Below are 23377 nucleotides of genomic sequence, written 5' to 3'. Positions count from 1 at the left end.
GAAACAATGATTTGCCCTGATCACCTAATCAAAGTGAAAAGGATTGTTTATTCTCATATATGTCTTAACATTAAAATACATTGATTTTAAGATTAAGGCATATTAAATTTTAAAGAAAAATATGTTTTCCACCTTAGAAAGATCTTTTCTTGCTTTGGATTGGGATCCTGATTTGAAAAAAAGATATTTTGATGAAAATGCCGCTGAGGTAAGTCATCTCTCTTACTTTTTTATATTTTCCATCTTGATCACACTGTTTTGTTGCATTCTTTTGCTTCTACCAAATGTATTTATTTTGCCAGTATAAACTTGGTTGGTTATGTACTAGAAAATATTTATTGGTTTTAAACATGCTTTCTGTTTATACTTTTTAATTGTTTTTAGGTGTGTATATAGAACTTATTTAGAAGCGTGGTGTAAATCTCAGCTGAAATAAGCTTTATGATTCTTTTGAGGAAGTTTGCGAGTTTTTCATTACTATTCATAGTAATATGGTATCACTAAAATGAGTTTTGTCTCATTTGTTCTCTTAACTCAAGAAATACTTCTCTTTAGGATTTCGAAAAACATGAAAGTGTGGAATATAAACCGCCTAAAAAACCCTTTGTGAAATTAAAAGATTGTATTGAGCTTTTTACAACAAAAGAAAAGCTAGGTGCTGAAGATCCCTGGTAAGAAACAAAGTTAAATAGTTGTTTCTAATTTTTTTAAGGTTTTATACTGAGGTATGTGGTACATCAAGTTAGAAAGGTAATAACTAAATTCCCTTTGATATTTTAAATAATAAGCATTTATTTATATTTCATTATTATTAAGAGGGATGAAAATGTTTTAAAAGTATTATAATCTTAAGCTTTAATTCCACTACTATATTTTTCATGATAGTTACTTTTTCTTCAGAATTTTTAGCAGTGCTGCCATTTTGAGAGAAACTGTTTTAGGAAAATTTGTTTTGTGGTATTATTAATTTCATTAAAGCCCAGAAATTTTTAGATTTTTCTAATACCTATATCTCAGCAGAGTTAGCATACTGAAATGTAAATAACCTAGCCTTCATCACTTATTTGAATACTTATTTACATATTAGTTCATAATAGTTAAATCTACTTGGAATATGTATTGAATATAAAAATAATAATGGGAATTCCTGTCAGTCTGGTATATATTATGCATACAATAACTGCTCATTAAAAAAATGTAGAACTTTTCAAACATTGTTTTAATTGCCTCTATCAAGCTTTAAGTGTTTCCCTTCATTTTTAGGTATTGCCCAAATTGTAAAGAACATCAGCAAGCCACAAAGAAATTGGATTTATGGTCCCTGCCTCCAGTACTTGTGGTACATCTCAAGCGATTTTCTTATAGTCGATACATGAGAGACAAATTGGATACCTTAGTTGATTTTCCTATCACGTAAGTTTTGATTATGCTTCATAAACATCAGACAGCTCTAACTTTTTTTAGGCATCAGGTAGCATTGGACACAGTCTCAGTTTTTGAGTGTATTTTCGAGTAGTTCTAACAGTTCATAACAATAACAATTTTTATTCCTACTTTAGAGATTTTTTTTTTCAGAGAACAAAAAAATATACTTAAAAAGAAAAAGAATAAAACTCATTCTGTATTACATTATTATGGATTCATTGTCCCTGTTTATAAATCTAAGATACTCATGTGACCTTGGTGATTTTGTTTTCCTAGGAATCAATCATCAATTATTCCTAAATATCCTTTTTTAAAAAAGATTGAAGTAATATATAAAAACAATAATGACCTTGTTTAGAAGGATAACACAGTAGTGCTTTCGTGTCATCCACCTTCAGTTTTCTTATTGTGTTGTCCAGAGTATGATATCATATTCGTAGAAAGGTATGAAGTGGTCTGGAGATATAGCATCTTTGTAGTCCTCTCTTTTTAAGCTTTCACTGAATATAATTGAGAATTCAGAAGGACAAAAAGGGAATATTGTATCTCATTCATGTAGTCCAGGAGGGACTTTATGAAACGAAATTATGCAACAAGAACTTCATACTTTTCCATTTTGCTAAAGAACATTGATAGTATTATTATACATTCCATATTTCTGCACCAAATTTACTTGATATAGTTAATAACTAGACAAATGTTTAAGGCAGGTATATAAAGGTGATTGGAAGGAAATAAATGATAAAGCATTAAAAACATTCTGTCAATTGCTTATTCTAATTGGTGATTATAAATTTAAAATGTTGCCCTGGTCAATGTGGTTCAGTTGGTTGGAGCATCATCCCATACACTGAAAGGTCTCAGATTTGATTCCTTGTCAAGGCACATACCCAGTTTGCAGGTTCATACCCAGTTTGCAGGTTCAAACACAGTGCACGGGAAGCAACCAATCAATGTTTCTCACATCGATGTTTCTCTCTCTCTCTCTCTCTCTCTCTCTCTCTCTCTCTCTCTCTCTCTCCCTCTCTCTCCCTCTCCCCCCTCCCCCCCTCCTTGTCTCCCCCCACCCACTCTTGTCTCTCTCTCTCTCCCTCTCTTCTTCCCCCCCTTCTCTCTTCCACTTTCTCAAAAATCAGTGGATACATATTCTCGGGTGAGGATTAAAAATAATAACAATTGAAAATGTTTTGCAATTAATAGAACCAAAAAATGGTAATTTTCTCTTTTACAAAATTATGAGCCATCAAAGTTTTCAAGAATATGGCATTTTGACTATATAAGTACAAGCATAACCAGAAGTAATGATAATCTAGAACCTATTAGAGAAAGAAGTTTAGAATCATTATTGTTTTTCAATGAGGCGCGTACAAAAAGTGTAACCAGAAGTAATGGTAAGCTATAACATGGTCATGTTCCAGTTTCATGAGTGGCAGATAATAAATAGCTGATTACATGTCACAGAATGTTGACCATTTGGGATATACAATTATCAGAACAAGGAAATGTAGAATAAATATTGGGGGTTAGATATATTTAAATTATTATAATATTTCCAAGGAAGTTGTTTTTTGCTATCCCTTTATTTTTCTTTAAATAATTCATTTCTTAAAATGTCTTTAAAAATGCAAAAAAACAAAAGGACTCAGATGGTAGGTAAATAGCAATGAATACTTCTCCTAGTGCCAAAAATTAAATGTATTAGCATAAAAACATTAATCTGAATAACAACAATTATTTAAAAAATTCTCACTGGAGAATTTTTAAATTCTCAACCCCTAAGAAAATTTTTGCCAAAACATTCAAATCTCGGGAGTATATACATGATTTGCTTTATAAAGTTATTTGTCTCCTAATAATTTCTTTAGAGATATGTCAAACAACACTGACAGAGGGGAATAGAATTAATTACATGTATTACATGTAAGGAGAACATAAGACTAATTTGATCTGTCTTTAAAACAGTGACTTGGATATGTCGGAATTCCTAATTAATCCAAATGCAGGTCCTTGCCGCTATAATTTGATTGCTGTTTCCAACCACTATGGAGGGATGGGAGGAGGACACTGTAAGTTGACAGTTACCTTTCTGCTAAAATCATGATGTTTGATAACTCCAGACTTTTTTCCTTAAGATATTTATTATTCCTTAAGGGGAAAATATGAGGTGTGTCTTACATGTAGTAGTTGTTCAATAAATATTGATTAATGAACAGATCTGCTTTTGAACGTTTTTTGACACCAGGCATAGAGGATTGAATTATTCATACTCAGTTCATACTTGTCTATTCAGGGATACTATCCTTGCCCATTCCTCTTCCCTTTCTAATGTGTTTAATGTATGTGCTCTTATAGATCATGCATCATTATTAAATTACATGATTGGTACTGTGCTATAAATCTCATCTTTTTCTCTTAACATAAGAAATGTCCATGTAGTCCATTGCTCCTAAACACTCATAACTTACATGTATCATATTTTATCTCTCTACTTACTTCATGATGGATATTCAAATTGCCTTTAACATTCTACCACCATAAGACTGATAAACATTATTGTTTATGCTCCCCTTTGTGAGAATTTTTTTGAGCTACATACGCAGAAGTGAGATTGTTGGGTCATGAGTATTCAAGTACTTCCAGATGGCTCTCCAGGATGGTTGTACCAGTCTATATATACACTTTAGTTGATAGAGTTTTCATTGAACCATCTTTGCATTCCTGGAAAATCCAACTTATCTTTTAGTATTTTTTATATACCCTGTTGGATTTGGTTAACTAATTTTATTTAGGATTGTTACAATTAATTTGTGCTAACTGCTACACTGTGGAACTGCACGCTGTAATAATTAATGTGTAAATGAAATGTCTATTCTAATAAAACAGGCTGGGATACTTTATCTGTTTCCTGAAGCAGCTAGTATTGTATAGAAGTTAACTATTCATGAAAGTCTAGTAGAATTAACCTGTAAAAATTCTCTTACCTGGGCTTTACAGCCTTAAACTTTTTATTTAAGTCATGCTTTGTGAAGTCTATTCAGTTTTCTTTTTCCAAAAATTGCACATTGTGGCGTTTTTCTGTTTTTCCAAAAATATATCTGTTTTCCAATTTATTTGAGAAGAGTTGTTTGTAATACTCTTATGCTTTTTTTTCCTTTGTCTTTTCTCTCTTTTTTTAATTGGTCTTCTCAAGTCTGTCTTATTACTCTGTTCAAAGAATTAGCTTTACAGTTTATTAAATTTTCCTGTCTATTACATGTATGTGTTTTATCTTACTGATTTCTTCTCTTCCCTTTGGTACGTTTTTCTTCTTGTTACTTTGGGTTTGCTCTGTTGTTCTTTCCCAGCTTTTTGAGTTGAATGCATTTGGCTTTCCATTCCCCCCACAACCGCCCCCCCTTAAAGGCTATAATAAAAGTTCTAAATTTCCTTTTAAATACTGCTTTTATCTGTATCCGATTAAATTTGGAATGTCATATTTTCAGCGATATGCTTTTCTAAATACATGATTTTTATAAAACTCTTCTTTTGTTCTGAATTTTATTTTGTTACAGGCATTGTCTGTATTATATTAATCCATAGGAGGGTTTATTAAGGCTTTCATTTGGCTTAATAAATGGTCTGTTCCTTAATGTTTGTGTGCTTGAAAAATAGGTATTTTTCTATTCAAACATAGAGTTCTTCTCTAATAATTTATGCTTACCAAATGTATTCAAATTATTACTATTTCTGGTCATTTTTTATGTTTATTCTGTTTTTGAGAGGAATTTGTTGGGACTTCTACTGAGTGTTGTTTTACATTATTAATTGTATTTATGTTTATAATGGGTAGCTCTACTTTCTCTTTTGTTTCTTTTACCAGGATTTGAGGTTCTTTTGTTTTTCTCAGAATTATAAAAGTTAATCTAGCTTTCTATCATTTAATTTGCAAACTCTGTGTGCCTTTTTGTAGGATTTGTCTCTCTTATAAACCATATTGTTAGATTTTTGTCTTTTTATTCAGCCAAACAATGTTTCTTTTCATTTCTGAGGGTAGCAGGTGTGAGTTCAGATTGACAAATTTATGGCCCACAAATAGGCTCCACTCAGAAGAACAATGCATTTGTTTTGTGATGGGCAGAATTTATTTAGAAGTCGTGGCCTATAAAGTGTCACTTTTTAGAAGTTATGACAGCAGATAACTGTTTTCAGGACATTTTGCAACTTTGTTTCCTCAGTTATTAAGTAGTTTATACAAAACATGGAATGGGAAAGGGGGCAATTTTTTTAACTTCAAGATGAAGCAAAACTTTGAAAGTTGTGCAAATTAATCACTTTTTACCTTTCGCTTGCTCTGTACTTTTATTAAAGAATGAAAATTATTCTAGTGTAAAAACCACTATAAATTAGTGGGCTAGTATTGTTGGAAATTTTGTCATAGAAAATTTAAATTATAGTTGAAGTTTCAAACTTTGAAGTCAGAGACAGACCTGGCTTTGAATCCTAACTCTGCTACCTAACAGCTACACTGTTGAGCAAGATGCCTCCCTTTCTCCATCTCTAAAATTGGAACAATAATAATGACAATTCTTTCTTTATGAATAATGCATAGAAGGTGCATGCCACACTGCCTGGTACATGATAAATGCTAATTAACATTTGTTGTCATTAGTATTTTTACTCTGTGAAGTTTAAAAAAATAACAAATCTAAAAAAAAATAAATAACAAATCTGTTCTGTTTGTCCCTGAGATGAAAAACAGTTATAAATTCATCTTATGAAAAGTATCATAGGCATGTAGATTTTAGGAAATTATTCTAAAAACTTTTAATCAATGAAATCAGTTGAATGTGTAACATATAGGCCTTACATAGATGATTATCATATGATTTTAAAAGCTGTTCCTCACTCATATGATTTTAAGGTTTTAATGGTTCCCCCCAGGAAACCATAAATCATTTCAGTTATAGAAGTGGTTATATTTTTTCATTAGATACTGCTTTTGCAAAAAATAAAGATGATGGAAAATGGTACTACTTTGATGACAGTAGTGTCTCAACTGCATCTGAAGACCAGATTGTGGTAAGTATGTCTTTTATTTTCTGAAAATCAAGAAAACCACTGTTTTAAAAGGCCCATGGGATTCTGTAGTCTGCTAGCAATTCTAATAGCTAAGAGAGACTTGCTCTGATTTAAAGAAATGTAAAATTGTCCCCTAAGTGAAAATTTGTTTTCTAAATTTGCCCACTAACAAATTTAAAAGTACAAATTGCAACGTGAAAATTTTCCTGGTAGTTTTCAACATGAAAATTGGAGTTTTCTAAGAAAAATAATAACTTCTTATAATAAAAAATTTTCTCTAGAAAATAGGCTCAGACATTTCTAGACTACTTAAAGTCAGAATGTTAAAGTAAGAAAAAAAGTCCTTTAAGGGCCTTACTATACATATGATTTTAAAAGTAAAATCTTATCCTCTATGACAGTTAAACTCAAAATTACATAATTAGGTAAAAGAAATTTTATATATATATTTTAAATTAACCCTGTGTATTTGTTACTTTAATATTTTCTAAATAGCAGAAAAATTAGGAAGCTACATCTAGTCACACTTGCATCAGTTTATCAGTTATAGCCAGAGCCAAAATATTGGATTTGTTTTGCTTCCCATCAGAGCAGATACTGATTGATAAAAAGATGACATATATTCTAAGAAGAAAGTTAAGATTTGCTTGATAAAAGCTTATTTTTCTATGAATTTTGCCTTTCTATAAGTTTTATTTATTGATCACAATATTATAAAGATTGAGAAATATAGTATTTACTCATGTGATATTTTCTATACAGAAGTTTTCTGTTGATGTGTAAAGTGCTGACTGCTTTACTGTTTTTTCTAAGTTTAAATTATATATTCCTTGAGGGCAGAGACTAGCATTTGTTCTAGTTTATAATAATTTAAAATTCTTCAACCTAAATTATTCAACTTGGTAAATTAATAAAATTCTGGGCCCATTTATTTGACATGGTTTTAACCTGTCATTGGATGAACAGGTGAGACATAATTTTGAGTTGTTTCCCTACAAATGTTTTATTTTTTATGTATATGTAATCTATGTATACTAGAGGCCCGACGCACGAAATTCGTGCAAGGGGCTTGGCCCTCGCAGCCCCGGCTGCCTCGTGGCCCCAGCTGCCTCGTGGCCCCTGCAGCCCTGCCAACTGGTCGTTCCGCCGTCCAGTCTAGTTAGCATATTAGCTCTTTATTATATAGGATACATATAAATTATGTACTGTTGCTTATCTCCTTATAGCTATAATAGAGAACAGACTTGAACTCTAATATTTTTTAAAACATGTATATGACTAAATTGACTGTATTTCCGGTTCATATTTAGACTTCTAATTTCAAGTCATATCTCTCACTTTTCAATCCTGAAATAGCTTACATCCTTTTTCAAAGTCTTTTTGACAACACTGCTCTAATCTTGCCTTCAAATAAATATTTTGTTTATATATAATATATGAATTAGATTTTTCCTTGCATCTTAATAATAATGGTTCTTCATTTAGTCAACAAGTATTTGAGTACCTTCTATATTTAAAACTATTGTAAGCTAGGTTAAAAGACAAATATCATTTCAAGAGGTTTACAATCTAAAGATGACAGATAAGCAGATTAACAATTATATTTGATAAGTGCTATTAAATATTTTGGCTACATTGAAAGGAGGCAGCTGTCTTATGTGATCTGGGGTTAAAGGAGACAGGACCACTGCAGGGAAGTTTGCCTAGAGAAAACAGTGTTTAACCTGAGTCTGCAAGTACAAATAAGAGTAAATTAGACAAAAGAAACAAAGTATTCTACACAAAAAGAACAGTACCTACAAAAGTAAGGAAGCATGACAGAACATGACATTTAGGGAAACAGCAAATAATAATTCAGTATTACTGAAAGAAAAGATTCTTGTTAGGCATATGGGGCAGAAATTAGCTAAATTTGGAACTCGGATTAAGATAGGTGACTTTATTTAGACCTTTTTTTTTTTTTTTTTAAAGCTGTGAGAAGCATTGGGTGATTGTTAAGTAATAGGACATTATTAAATTTGCATCTTAACATCTGTCTGAGAACACTATAGAAGATAGGTTGAAAGGCACTGAGAAAAGCAGAAAGGCCATGTTCTGCCTCCAGCAGAAGGGAGGCTGTCATGTAATTTAAGCAGTAAAAGCTTCTAAATCTATATTGTCCACCTGAAACTAATATAATAGTGTATGTCAACTTTAGTGGTAGTAAGTGTATAGACAAGGGGAGAATGGATTTATGAGATTTATCAGATAGAATTAAAAGAACTTGATTAAGATTAGATATAAATGAAGATACAAATATAGAATAGAGATGCAGAGAGGAAAAAATTACAACATACCAAAATAGGAACTAAAGAAAGAAAATTTGCATTGAAGTTTGAGGTGCCTGTATGATAGCTATGTGGAATACTCCTTAGGTATTTGGACTAATAGGATTAGAGTTCAGGGGTAAGAACTGGCTTAAGTTATAAGCTTGAGTTGTGGGTCTTAGGTAGCAGTTGAAGCCATATGTTGAATGAGTCACAAAGTGAGAAGATATAGATTGAGAAAGAGTGATGGGCTTAGGACAGAACGTGATTTCTTTTAAAGGACAGGATTTAATGAGCCCACAGAAAAGTCAAAAGAAACCATAGAGATAGAAAATCTAAGTTGTATCACAGAAGCTAAAAATGGTTGGATGCAGGGAAGAGTAGTAGTAGAGCATAAAATGCTACAGAGAGATTGACTAAAATAACTAAAAAAGGCACTTATTTAATTTGTTTATAGGAGGCTATTGACCCAAGTGAAAACTATTTCATTAAAATGGTTGGGGCAGCAGTTAGGTCATAGTGAATTGAGTGTGCAGGAGAGTAAATGATAAATATTAGACTACCATTCTGGCTGAGGAAGACTTTTAATGTCAAGAAGTCCAATAAATAAGGACTTCTTCAAGATACACAGTGATGGTTGATGGAACAATAGCCTTAAGACAGAAGTTGGACTCTACAGCAAATGGAATGATGTGATTAGTATTAGAAAGAAGCTCCTTAGAGATAGGAGGGAAGAAGGCATAGAATTCTATTTCATGTTAGAGTAACTAGGTTAATATGTTATATTGTTGCATTTATTCACCTGTCCAACTAACTTAGAAGAGAATAAAAAGGTTAAAATTCCAGTGACCATTCTATTTTTATAAGTAGAAGTAATCTTATATTTAATCAGTTTTTGTAACTTCCATCTGACTATGTGGTTTTTTTATATTTGATGTATGCCCTATCACCAAAATTGGTTGCCAGGTAAAAATTCATACTATATTTAATGTGACTTTTGAGAATCATGACCTTTTTAACAGCCTTTGCTTGTTTTAACAGTCCAAAGCAGCATATGTACTCTTCTACCAGAGGCAAGACACTTTCAGTGGAACTGGCTTTTTCCCTCTTGACCGAGAAACTAAAGGTGCTTCAGCTGCCGCAGGCATCCCATTAGAAAGTGATGAAGATAGCAATGACAATGACAATGATATAGAAAATGAAAATTGTATGCACACTAACTAATGAAAGTCCTAGAAGCCATAAAAGAGAGACTTTCTTGCTGGTGGTATCAATTGAAATGAAGTTATCCACCACATTAAACAAACGTCTGAGATGGGGAGTTTCAGATAACCGAATGTAAATCCTTTATCAGATTTTAACTTGTGCAGTACTTGAAGTGAAACACAATGAAAACTTTAACAGAAATTGTCTCTTAATACATTTACAGTCTTGTATTTACAAGCTAAATATATATAGGAAATCACAAATAAATCCCTTTTAAGTTTGCTGCTGTTTTGATGAATTATGTTTTCTTTAATTTTTTGGATGTGAGTTAATTGATGACAAATGTTAAATTTGTGGATGTTGGTCATTTTTTGCTCTAATAATACTGCAAGAAAACTATGGCTGAACTTAGTTTTTGAATAATCTAGTTCATGTGCATTAGGCTGCCACATATACTACTATAATATTTAGCTGCAGTATCAATGTGGCATAAATACTGCAGTAGTATCCTTGGAAAACCAAATTTTCAAACTATCCCTGGTAATCAGTGTGGGCCTATTAAAAAACCAAATCACGATAAAAGAATCTTGAAAAAGTTATTTCCTTTTGTAGTATCATTAAAATCATCTTACTGCTACTGTGGAAACAGGTTCTAAATTTCATGCTCCATCTGAAGTCATTGTTCAGTTAAATGTGTTTTTTACGGCTATTGGGATCTATTTCTTAGACATTCAAATTCTTTTTTACTTGCTTAGTATTAAAATGCATATTTTTAATCAGGTGTTGGTCCCAAATTAAAATTTTTGCTGTCTGTTTTTCTCTACACCATATTTTGGTAATTTGGCAACTTTTAGCTCTCCCAATTATTGTAATATAAGAACAGACTTGATAGTATTCTGTATCCATAGTAATAATTACATCAAGCTTAGGATGAGAAATTTTTTTCATATACTGGCCTTTAAATCATTATTGGACAATTGGCTTTAAAGGTAGGTCTGTTAACTTTCTTTGTGTGTTCCTGATGGAATTCACCATAGCCTTACAGCTTTTCTCAGAAGGTAACTTGCTATAAGAGAATTGGCATTTGCATGTTCCAGAGTCAGAACCTGTACAATATATAAAGCATACAAACCTTGAATTTGATTTTAGTTCACCACATTTAAGGATCCAGGATGCCAAAAATATGTGTGAACATTTGAAACATTTTTCATTTGCTGCTTTCCCTTTGATCTAGTTGAAAAGAATGTATTGTAAATTGGCATACAATACTGCCTTTAATAGAAAATCTAAATGCTGGGGCACATTTCACATATCGACTACCTGAGAAATTGCTTTGTGTCCTACTGTTATTAAAGCAAAAAGTATAATGTTCTTCACTTGAACTAATCAAATACAATAGATTATAAATTGTGTATTGTAAATAAAAGTTCACTCTGTGAGTGCACATTTTGGTAAATTATTTATTTATGTTAGCATTTAAAAGTTTTAAGAAATGCATTTGACCAGGAAAAATAAATGAGGTATGTTGATCATGGCTTTGCTTTATACCTTGATATTAAAGCTGGTTTTACATCCTGGTATTTTAAAAGCTGCTTTGTTTTTTTGTTTTTTTGTGGGATTTTTTTTTTTTGGGGGGGGGGTTGTTTTTTTTTCTTTTTTCTTTACTTTTTTTAAATGTAAACTAACCTCCTGCATGACAGAGGTTAAAATTTTGTCTGCACTTGAGTTCACTTGAGTTTACATTTGAAATGTGCATGTTTATTTATACAGATTTCAATAAAGCTATTCAAGGCCTTATTTAGTCTTTTATTTCTTACTTTGAATCTTTTGATTTAAAAAATATCCCCTATTTTATGAGTAGGTGACTGATTATATGCTAGACTTTATAGTTACCATATAGTTAAAGATGGAAAGGAAAGCATGTCAGAGCAAAGTGAATCCTACTGTTTAAGGGCATATTTTAAGTTGATTTTTTAAATGTAAACATTCATTAAACCAGTGTTTGTGTACCTACTAATCACTTCTAGAGTCTTGAGAGTAAACAGATATCCCTGCAGTTACAAAGCTTGCAGTCTTTCTGCTCTCTACCACCCAATAGACTATATTTCCATTTTTATGAGGTTGAAAAAAAAACAAACTAAAATTAACTTTTTCTAGCCCTAGATTCCAGTCTCCGCTCTAATTGTCCATAGAGACCATTGCTTTTTAATGCCTGTAATTAACTGTTACCACTAAAAGAAGTATGTTTTTTCATTGGAAATGATGTTAATTCAGTGGAATTTGTCAAACTCAAATGACATGGTCAACTGCAAAAAATAAACTGTAAAAAATGTGCAAAAGGCTAATCTATACTCTAAAATTATATCTTCATCGGTAATATAGGGTAGTAGGGATATATCCATTCTAGAATTCTACTTCTAGCTTTGCTGTTTACTAATCATATGACTTTTGATCTCTCCAAGTATGTTTTTTTACCCGTAAAAATAATGATAACAGCAGCATTTATTGAGTACTCAACAAGGACCGGCTATTATATTAAAGTGTTACATAAAGTGTTCTCATTTACCACAGTAGCTATGAGGTAGGGACAGTCATCCTATTTTTCATATGGAGAAACCAAGGTACAAAGCAGTTAAATAATACTCCCAAGTTCACATGATTATGATGTGGTGGAGTCAATAATTTTTCCTCAAATGTATGTACTACCTCCCACTGTTACAGCCTCACAGGATTGTTGAGTGCTGACATGAGCTCATGTATTTTATGGGACGGTACTTTGTGAACTATGTGGTATACTCATTACTAATTCAGTCTAATAACTTTGCTTCCAAAGTACCTTCAGCTCAGTATTTGAGTTTTGAATAAGAAAGATACCAGCTGGAATATTAACCTTTCCCTTTTGAAATTCAATTTATGTACATTTATTACCATTTTTACTAAATTTAAATGTAATATGGCAGTTTCTCTCTTATCTTGTTCATCTAACTTAAGTGTACCTTTTATATTTTCTTAAATGCAACCCTTATTTTCAGGACTTTTCCTTCACCTATACTTTAGCTTTAATTAAACTGTGAAAAAGCAGTAGCCTGATCTTTTATTTAAATGTCTCACTTTCTCTTAAATCTGTGTGGTTTCAGTAGTCCTTTTATTCTTGCTTTCCTAGCAACTAGATATGAAAACAATTGATTTGGGCATAAAGAAGATTTACTTACTAGTACTAAAGCCATTGATACAGTATGAAGACAGTGCTTTTTTATCAAGTATGTAATTTCATTGAGATGAAGACATAAGAAGAGAAATTGCAGGAGGAGGGGGACTCATTCAGTGGCTTACCAAAGAGGGTGGGGGAGGCATACCAGTAGAAGCCTTCTACCCCAGAGAGGAGAAATGTACTGTCACTAGTGCATTGTGATAATCAAAAGCAGGCTAACTTTGAATCTGTTTTATTACGTTTTTTACAGACAATGCATTTCATTACTGCCTGCTTCCCACCCTCCCTACTTGTATAGTGTAGAAAGATGAACACACATCTCCCAATTTATTTTTTAAGGTAGAAATGTGAAGAATTCTTGTACGTTAGGGGAAGGAAAACAAGTTTGCTAAAATCTCAGAAGAGTGAGCAGGAAAGGAAAATTACATTTTTGGAGCCAAAGAAGTGAACTGGAAATTTTTTTTAATATTTTTTTACTCTACAATAAAATAAAATTGTTTTTGTTTTTAAACAGCTTGTCTTCAAAATGTAATTTTGTTGATAACTCCCAAATCTTTCAAATACCAGAGGATAAAGAAAAAAGAGTTTGTTTGCATCATGCTGACATATATTAAGTTGCAGAACTATATTGTTTTATCAGACTTTTCTAATGAGAAATACATATGATTTTTTATGAGCATTATTCTAGGTTGGGGGGCATTTCAATTCAATCTGTATATTTTTCATGTGCTTAATTGATATTTACTATGTATTAAGAAAGGAATTTCCAAAAAGCTCAGGCAACAAAACTTTCACTTAAAACTGAATTAGTATATTCAAATTTTTATAAGCTACATAGATAGGTTTTTAAATATCAGAATTGGGAAGATAAATATACATGGCAAAATTAAAATATTGATCAAGCTTTATGATGGGGTAAAGAATTTTAAAATTGGCAATGTAAAACAGACAGTACAAAAATTATTTTTAACAAATATATGCATTCTCATCCCACATTCTACCATGGTATAATTATATCCCAGTTCTGCCTTTGGGAGCCTGGAAATTGCCAGGGTTGTGAAAATAAAAAAGGTTATTAAGGGAATCCAGAAAATGTATAAATTGTTAAAATAAAATTAAAACAACATTAATATTTCAGACTAGACTTTCAAAGGGGAAAATAAATCCAGTGGGTTTTTAATGTCATTTTTTCTAGAAATGTCTATTAAATGTGATCATACAAAGCAGCTAAGAATAGTTATCTCTGGAAATTGTTCTTTTAAATGGAAATGCTGTAAATATAAGTGCATACGTTTAATATGCACAAAATCAAATATTTTGAATGTTTAAATTGTATTGCTGATTAACTGTTTACTGTAGAACATCATGGTTCAAGTTGGTGCTCATTTTGCTCAGAATTTTCCTTCATATCAGGAACTTTTGGCCTGTTCTGTATAGTTTGGTGAAGCAATGGAATTAAGTCTACACAAATAAAAGAAAATAATAAATACGGAAACATCCCAGCAGCCTTTTCCCATCATGTTTATGCTTACATTTTTTTAAATCATGAAAATACTTAACATTTCCCAAACTGTTGTTTTAAACCTTGAATATTCCTTGCTTTTTCATTCTTAGTTAAAATCTTTCAAGTTTCTTAAACTTTGTAACACCTTAAACCAGCCGTGGGCAAACTACGGCCCTCGGGCCGGATCTGGCCCATTCGGCTGTTCTATCCGGCCCGCGGAGCTGAAAGAGCGGAGGGTTCTCTTGCTCTCCCCTCTGCTCCTTTACTTTGAATTTATATTAGTTCACACAAACACTCCATCCATGCTTTTGTTCCAGCCCTCCGGTCCAGTTTAAGAACCCATTGTGGCCCTCGAGTCAAAAAGTTTGCCCACCCCTGCCTTAAACAGAAGTCTCTCCTTAAATCTTTTTTATAGTATTTATTTTCTTTTAAAATATAAAGGAACAATGTACATTAACAGACATTGTAATTATTCCTTCTCTGTGTATTGATTCTTAGGTACACTAGGTTTTAAATAATTTAGACATGTATTGAAGTGTTCTGCTTATGAGCCTTCAATCTTTCACCTGGGCCTGCTTTCTTCGGACCTTGAGTTCTCCCTATAAGTAGTGAAAGTATTTAATTCTTTATAGTGAGAACCATCTTTCTATTATATCAAGTGGGTATTTTTTTTAATTTTCTGAGTTCATCAGCATTAATCGCATCATGTCCTTTTAACTCATTTCCCACAGGAAGCTCAAGATACTCAGGTATTTTGTTCATTCCCTGAATTCCTTCATTCCAGTGTCCTGAAAATTACTTAAGAGAAAGCCACCTACTAATGTGGATTATTTTAGAATTGCTCTCATTCAGGGGGAAAAAATTTTTTTTGTAAATATGGAGAAATTACAATTCTCTTTAATTTGAAATGGAATTCTCATAGGACTTCTAAATATTAAGTGGCTTTAATAAGATAAAACTTCAATTTATAAAATTCAGATTTGCATTCAGTTTTGAGCCATGTGTCTATTGTATAAGTTGAAGTAATACTGCAGATTCAAACAGTGAACATCAATAATCATAGATATTTGGGTAGTATATTGGGAGACAGTGAAATATGGTAGGAAGCATATTTAGAACTATGTTACCACATTTAGTCTAAACAAGACATTTGCTTCTGAATTTCAGTTTTCTCAACCATGATATCATTTCCTTGCAAGGATTCAGTGAGTTAATGGATGTGGAGGTATAAACGTCCAGATTTTGCAGAATAAGGCAGTGTTTTCTAGTATGGACAACTAGAGTGCGCTATAAGCCCATAAAAGTCTTCAATGAAAGGTTCAGATTCAGCTTTTGAAGTTATTATAAGATATATTTACATATTTTTAGCAAAAGAATAATGAGTAGTACAAGTCAAATTAATACTTGATCATTTGTGTACATTTTCCCCCTAGCTCCTATGAAAGACTTGGAGCAGAAGTCTTGGTGTGATGGTAAGCTTGAAAATTAAAATTTCACACTGGATACTAGAGTCCAGTTATATACTAACAAATAGGACTTCTACATGTGTTTATGAGCATAACTTCACAGCCTTACACTTAAAGCCTTTTTTCTGTCTTTTTTTTTTTTTTTTTTACAGAGAGGAAGGGAGAGGGACAGAGAGCCAGAAACATCGATGAGAGAGAAACATCGATCAGCTGCCTCTTGCACACCCCCCACTGGGGATGTGCCCGCAACCAAGGTACATGCCCTTGACCGGAATCGAACCTGGGACCCTTCAGTCCACAGGCCGACGCTCTATCCACTGAGCCAAACTGGTCAGGGCCTTTTTTCTGTCTTTAGCAGATAGGAATTATGTTGTCTTTTTTCTCCAATTTCATAAATCATTATCTGAGTCTGCCCGATTGGTGTGGCTCAGTGGTTGAGCCTTGACCTATGAACCAGGAGATCATGGTTTGATTAATTCCTGGTCAGGGCACATGCTTGTTGTGGGCTTGGTCCCCAGTGGGGGGTGTGCAGGAGGCTGCCAATCAATGATTCTCATCATTGATGTTTCTATTTCCCTTCCTCTCTGAAATCAATTTTTTTACAAAAAAATTAAGAATTATTATGTTAGCACAATTAATCTGAGATAGTCTGGTTGCTGTCAGTTCTAGCCAGCAGGGGACAGAATTGTCCAGCTGTATGCTGCAGTTTATTTTGATTTTTCCAAGACCTACATTAAAGAAGTGCTTTTAATTTGATGTGTGATGTCTTTTTAATTTTTAAGCTGTATAACTGATGCATAATAAAAATGAATATTTGTACTGTCACGTTAAAACAGGTAAATTGGGCCCCAGCTGCTGTGGCTCAGTTGGTGGGACGTCATCCCATGCACCAAAAGGTTGCTGGTGTGATTCCAGGTCAGAGCACATACCCAGGTTGCAGGCTTGATCCCTGGTAGGGGATATGCAGGAGGCAGCCAATCAGTATTTCTCTTTCTCCTCCATTCCTCTCTGTAAAAATCAATAAAGAAAAATATAGTTAAAATAAAAACAACAGGTAAATTGGAATAAGTTTCTACTGATATGACTCCATTTTGTTTTCCCACAAAGATTTGGCTTCTTGGAACTGCAAATAACAAAATTTTCTAGCATTACATTCAGCATACAATCTCAACTAGGAATAGGAATGAAAGCCAAATACTCTCAAGGCATCAGGCCTCACCAAATAGGCAACCTTGGACTTATTATTTAACATCCCTGAGTTTTTGCTTAAGTTTGAAAAGACTAGTAAAGGTCATATTGGACTACCGAGGGAACCACACCCTCAGGGGTGTGGACATTATGGGAACATGTCCGGTTGATATTGAAGGCCTAAGCAAAGGGTATCTATCATCTTGCTCTCTGAGTTCTTGGCTTCCTTCACTCACAACTGTTATAAGAGGGTATGCATTCCCAGAAGACAGACCCAACTCAACTGTGATAAAAAGTTGTGTTTCTTGTATGTTTCCAGGGAAATTACTTTTTATCTCTTTGATCATGGAAATCTGACATTTTTGTCAGAATGACTCTTCAGGGTTCTCATCACCCCTGTGTCTGCTAGGACTACTCCCATCCTCAGGGCCTGCTTGATAGTTGCATGATACAGCCCTTGTCCCTTTCTTTTTACCTCGATAGATAAGGGCCTTGTAGACATGGGATTTCCCATGAAAAACCAAGCCTAGACCTGGAGTTCCTCCTTGTTCTGACTTCTCAAATGCTGGAAAGCTCTGCCTAATACCCTGTTTCTTTCCATGACTTAACCCCAAGACTTGCATGTGCCTCTTGAGCTTCAGGATCTTGAAAGCCCAGAAGGTCAACTCTATTTTCATCTGAACTTGGGCTCTGCACAGAAGCTGGTACTGACTTGGCTATTGGCAGTGGGACTTCCTGCCCCTTCCTGTTTGTCACTGAAAATAGCTCCTTATGTTTTTCCCCATTTTCCTTCGGAAGAACCCTGTGTGTTCTGTGGCAGAACCGGCTGAGTCTTACCAAATGACTTTGGGAATCCTTCATTTCTGTCCTATCCCACCCCCGAGCATGCTCTCCTACTTTGGGACACCTAGTTTTCCCTCCGTCGTTGGGATTGCATTTTTTTTCTGGCTCTTTCTTGTAGCCTAAAGTTGAGCATGCTCCCACAGGCACAGATTGCTCTCTCTGGCCTCCTTATCAATGGCACATACCTGGGAAGCTGCTGGGTCTCTACTGGCCCCACTCTGGGATGACAGTCAGAGACCCAGAAGTCAAACTGAAACTGGACAATGCAATCAAATAGGCCTGGGTTGGTTCGTGGGTTGAGTGTCCAGTGTTGACAGGAAGCTGCTCTTTAAAGCGTGCCTATCCTGAATCTAGATCTTGGACAGTCAACCTGCTTAGTGGTGTGGGGAATTTCTTGCTTACTGAAGCCCCTAAATCACATAGATGCCTATCTACCATACAATAATTTTCCATGTCACTAGTTCTTACAAAGTCTCCTGAGAGTTGTTGAGAAGCAAGGGTCTATTTGGACCTATTTCTTGGGTCTCTTTGACCCCTGAAATCCCTCAATTTCTTGTTAACATGTTTTTCTCTAAAGAAAAAACTCAGATGTTTATGGAAACAGCTCTCCTGGGTGGAAGTAAGCCCACAGTCTTTGAGGTTAAGTTTAGTTTTCTGCACCCTATATATACTCAGGAAACTTCTCGTCTCCTTCTTTCTCTTCTCCTTCTCCTCCTCCTCTGAGTTTTCCCGTTCATTAACTCTTGGGATGCCTTATGATTGTGGCTGAGAAGCATGGGGGTCTTTTCCCCAACTTTTCCTGGATGCTTTGACTATGGTAGAAATATTTAAAGCCATCTCCATCAACTTCTTCCAGACATGAAAATTGAGCTCAACAGAAATTCTTCCCTTGTCCGTGGGGCTGAAAGGGACAGGCTTGAGCCCCCAATGTCTGAGATGGCTGGGAGAGAAGAGGCCAGTCAGGAAGGTTGCGTGGAGCTGACCTCCATTTAATGTGAAGGATTAACTCAGATTGAGTCACGGTAAAGAAACAGAGGCTGCTTGTGATGGTGTAGAGAGGATCAGTAATTGATGAAGAAAAGATCAATGAACCCATGGGATTCACAGGTTGGGCCATGATTGGTAGGTGTTTATGTTCTGAGAGAGGGTATCATCCGGTGAGAAGACATAGTTCACAGACAAACTGAGGTCTAGTAAGGGAAGGGGCCAAGAATCTGAGTGTGCCTTCATGGGAGAGGAGAAGAGGCAGGCTGTGAAGGTAAGTAAAAGTCCATTACAAAAGTGGAATCATTGGGGAAAGCACTTTGCTGTAAGAGAGGTTCCCAGAGGTAAGAATAAAAACAAGGAAAGTGAGGGCATGGTCACGCCCAGAAGCAACAAATGCTCTGGCAATGGAGAGGAGTGTAGGTTTGAGAAAGAGAAAGATGGGGAGAGTCAGGCTCTAATGACAAAGAGGACTCTGGTGGCAAAGATAAGACAACTGATAGAGAAGATAATAAAAAGTAGAGCCCAGCAGGCTTGGTTCAGTGGTTGAGTATGGATCTATAAACCAGGTCACGGTTAGATTCCCAGTCAGGGCACATGCATGGGTGTGGGCTCAATCCCCAGTGTGGGGCGTGCAGGAGGCAGCCGATCAATGATTCTCTCTCATCATTGATGTTTCTATCTCTCTCTCCCTCTCCCTTCCTCTCTGAAATTAACGTATTTTTTTTAAAGTAGAAAATGAACAAAGCTACAAGGCAAGGGATACCTCTGAAAAAGAGAAGACTATGGATATGAGTAGGAAGAATGGGAGTATGAATGTGGAGCCAGGGTCAGAGGGTGGTAGGATTAAGGCTGGATATGAAAACCAAGGTGTAAGGGCAGAGGATGCTGTGAAATAAGGATGGAATGAGAAAAGAATAAAATGAGGAAGAGGACAGAGCAGTGAGTGATGATGGCACCTCTTGTCAAGAGATTGTCAAATAGAATAGTGTTAGGGGGCACCCACAAAGGAGTTGTTGACTGGCTTCTAGGTAATTTCACCTTAAACATCTTTGCTGCAAGCATTTTTGCTGCACAAAATTGGCTGTAAGGCAAATTATCCATGAAAGATAAAATAACTGGTTTACATCTGGCAGATTTGTATTTTGTCAGTTTGGTTTTATTTCTCCACTGACAAAGCTCTCACAGTACTCCTAATTTTATATTATATAAATCTTAGCCCTTAGAATGGTTTGTCCAGTTACACATAGACGTGATGGTTTTAAAGTAGTGAATGGTAACAACTACATATAAACCCAGATTGCAAAGCTACATGTAAAGCTAGATTGCATTCTATACTAGAAAATTATCACATGTCAGTTAGCAAATTCTTCAGGGAGGGTAGTCATCCCTCCCACCCCTCAAAACCAAAAGGTCACCAAGTTATGGCAAATATAAAAGAGCCAGCTACTAATTTGCAACATTCTTCCAGAACATGAATTATACGTTTTTTTTTTTAGTTGGAAACTGTTGCCTCTCTTAATGAAGAAAAAAATTATAGCAAAAAAATAAAAAAAGGGCAATGCCCAACAAGAAGATGGATCAACAAGTAAAAAAAAAAAAAAAGTATGATACTATGAATGAAAGACTTTGAAGAATTATTCTTGCCAGGTATTCATGCTGGCTTCTCAAATCCTTGTGTCCTCAAGACACTGGGGGAAGGGGGGTGGGATGAGGGCATGCGACACGGGGTAGGGGAGGCTGGGGGAAGGTCAATGGGGGGAAAAAGGAGATATATGTACTAATATATGTAATACTTTAAACAATAAAAAAATATTGGAAAAAAAATCCTTGTGTCCTTTCTGGCTGGGGAACTTGAGATCCAAAATGTATTATTGAGGATATTGAGATCCACAGTCAGCTAGGGCTGCCATACAAAATAACACAAACTGGGTGCTTACACAAGAGAAATTTATTTTCTCACAGTTCTGGAGGCTGGGAAGGTCAAGATCAAGGTATTCACAAATTTGGTTTCTTCTGAGGTCTCTATCCTAGGCCTACAAATGGTTGCCTCCTCACTATGTCCTGAAATAGTTGTCCCTCTGTTGTCTTAATCTCCTCTTTTTATAAGGATGCCAGTCATATTGGATTATGGCACTCCCATGTGACTTTATTTTACCTTAATTACCTCTTTAAAGGCCCTATCTCCATATCATTACATTCTGAGATACTAAGGCTTAGGACTTCAACATATGAATTCTGAGGGGTCACTATTCAGCCCAATGACACAGGGTAAGTTACAACTAATTTGGTCACCCAGACAGTTGTCTCTTGTAACACGGTAATTAATTACTTTGATTCTATTGAATGGGGCTCTTCTGATTCTTTTCTGTTTTATTAACACATTAAGCATCTTGTCAGTCACCGGTGACTGACACTATACTTTCCGTTTGGACCTCGTCAGTCTCTGGCCACCAGCATATCGGTGAAATCGGATATCACAGGCTAAATGGAAAGGAAGACAAAACAGGCTTGGCGCTTAACATGTTAAGAAACTTCCCTAGACAAAAGTTATGTTGGCTCCTTTTAAAAATTTAAAAAGAAATATAATTGTGGTAAAATATACATCACATAAAATTTACCATTTAACCATTGTAAGTGTATAGTTCAGTAGTATTAAGTATATTTACATTGTTGTGCAACCAATCTTCAGAACTTTTCAATCTTGAAAAACTGAAGCTCAGTACCAATTAAACAATAACTCCCCATACTCTCTCCCCAGCCTCTGGCAACTACCATTCTACTTACGTTTCTATGAGTTTGACTACTCTAGACACCGCATATAAGTGGAGTATTGTGGTATCTGTCTTTTATTATTGCCTTATTTTACTTAGCATAATGTCCTCAAGGTTCATCCATGTTGTGTCAGAATTTCCTTCTTAAGGCTAATAAGATTCCATTGTGTGTGCATATCTCACTTTGTTTATCCATTCATTTGTCAATAAATACTTGGGTTTCTTTCACCTTTTTGGCTACTATAAATAATGCTGCTATGAATATGGTTGTACAAATATCTCTTTGAAACCCTGCTTTCAGTTCTTTTGGATATATGCCCAGAAGTGGAATTGCTGGGTTATATGGTAATTTAATTTTTAATATTTTGAAAAACTGCTACACCTTTCCTTAGAAACATCTCAGCACTTTTTAAAAATATGTTTTTGTTGATTTTTAGAGAGAGAGGAAAGTAGAGGGATAGAGAGAAAGGAACATCAATGAGAAAGAAACATCATCAATCGGCTACATCATCAATCCCCTACTGGGAATGGAGCCAGCAACGGAGGCATGTGGCCCTGACCAGGAAACAAACCACAACCTGGTGCATGGGTTGATGCTCAACCACTGAGCCACACCAGCCGAACTCAGCACTTTTTTAGTATGGATTTAATCCTGGAGAGAAATTCTTGGCTCATCTCTGTTTGAGAATTTTCCTGAATGGAAGTCATCTTGATTTTTGTTGTTGTTCATTTGGTTGATTTTTGTTTGTTTGTTTTAAGTGAGAATTCAATCCCTAACTCTTTCTGTTGAGTGGAATTCTCCCTAGCTCTTTCCTGTTGAGTTGTGGGAATCCTCCTAGATCTTCTGTGAGGTCTCTTTTGTTTATTTGAATAAGAGCCAAATTCCATGAGTAATTCTCACTCCACCAGGCTCCTCTCCTCCTGACTAAATGTTCCACCACAATGGCACTAATACAGTCTAATATCTCCAAAAATGTCAAAAGTTTACAAAGAGTAGTTTGCAGCTACAGTGACCTCTCTCTGGGGTTCTTGGTATCTCCCCAGGTTGGTTCATCTGTGGGAGGCCCTGGCATCCAAGTATCTAAAACCCCCTCTACATGATGGTCTACTCTTGCTATGAAGAAGCTGAAAAGTAGCTTTCTCGGTCTTACTTTTATCAGGCCATTCAACAATCTCAGTCTACTTTACCTGAAGCTATTTAACCTCTCAAGGATCCACTTGTCCTCCTCAACCATTACTCCGTCATCTATTCCAACCTCCAAGAAATTCATACTTGCCTCCTTTTCCTCTCCTCCTCCATCTGCAACTCCAAACTCCTTCCTGGCTCCCTTTCTACCATGTCCTGACCCACCTCTATCTCCCCACCCTTCCCCAAACCTATTCCTATTTTTCTGGCTCCCCAGCTTTCTATT

At 34.9% G+C, this 23377-nt stretch overlaps 1 protein-coding gene across 4 annotated transcripts in view; it reads left to right on the top strand.

Annotated features, from left to right (window-relative positions):
- Nucleotides 1-12330, top strand: part of USP15 (ubiquitin specific peptidase 15) — a 127461-nt gene extending 115131 nt beyond the window's left edge. For all 4 annotated transcript variants that reach the window (XM_080662442.1, XM_080662440.1, XM_080662441.1 and 1 more), the window contains 6 exons: nucleotides 138-208; nucleotides 556-671; nucleotides 1264-1413; nucleotides 3388-3491; nucleotides 6395-6483; nucleotides 9831-12330. In XM_080662442.1, the coding sequence (XP_080518568.1) occupies nucleotides 138-208; nucleotides 556-671; nucleotides 1264-1413; nucleotides 3388-3491; nucleotides 6395-6483; nucleotides 9831-10013 (713 nt within the window). In that variant the 3' untranslated portion in view covers nucleotides 10014-12330. The remainder of the gene's footprint in view (nucleotides 1-137; nucleotides 209-555; nucleotides 672-1263; nucleotides 1414-3387; nucleotides 3492-6394; nucleotides 6484-9830) is intronic.
- Nucleotides 12331-23377: the final 11047 nt, after the last annotated feature.

This window comes from Plecotus auritus (assembly GCF_963455305.1).
Source record: "Plecotus auritus genome assembly, chromosome: 3".
Classification (NCBI taxonomy): Eukaryota; Metazoa; Chordata; class Mammalia; order Chiroptera; family Vespertilionidae; genus Plecotus; species Plecotus auritus.
This window is presented reverse-complemented; position numbering and strand designations above follow the sequence as displayed.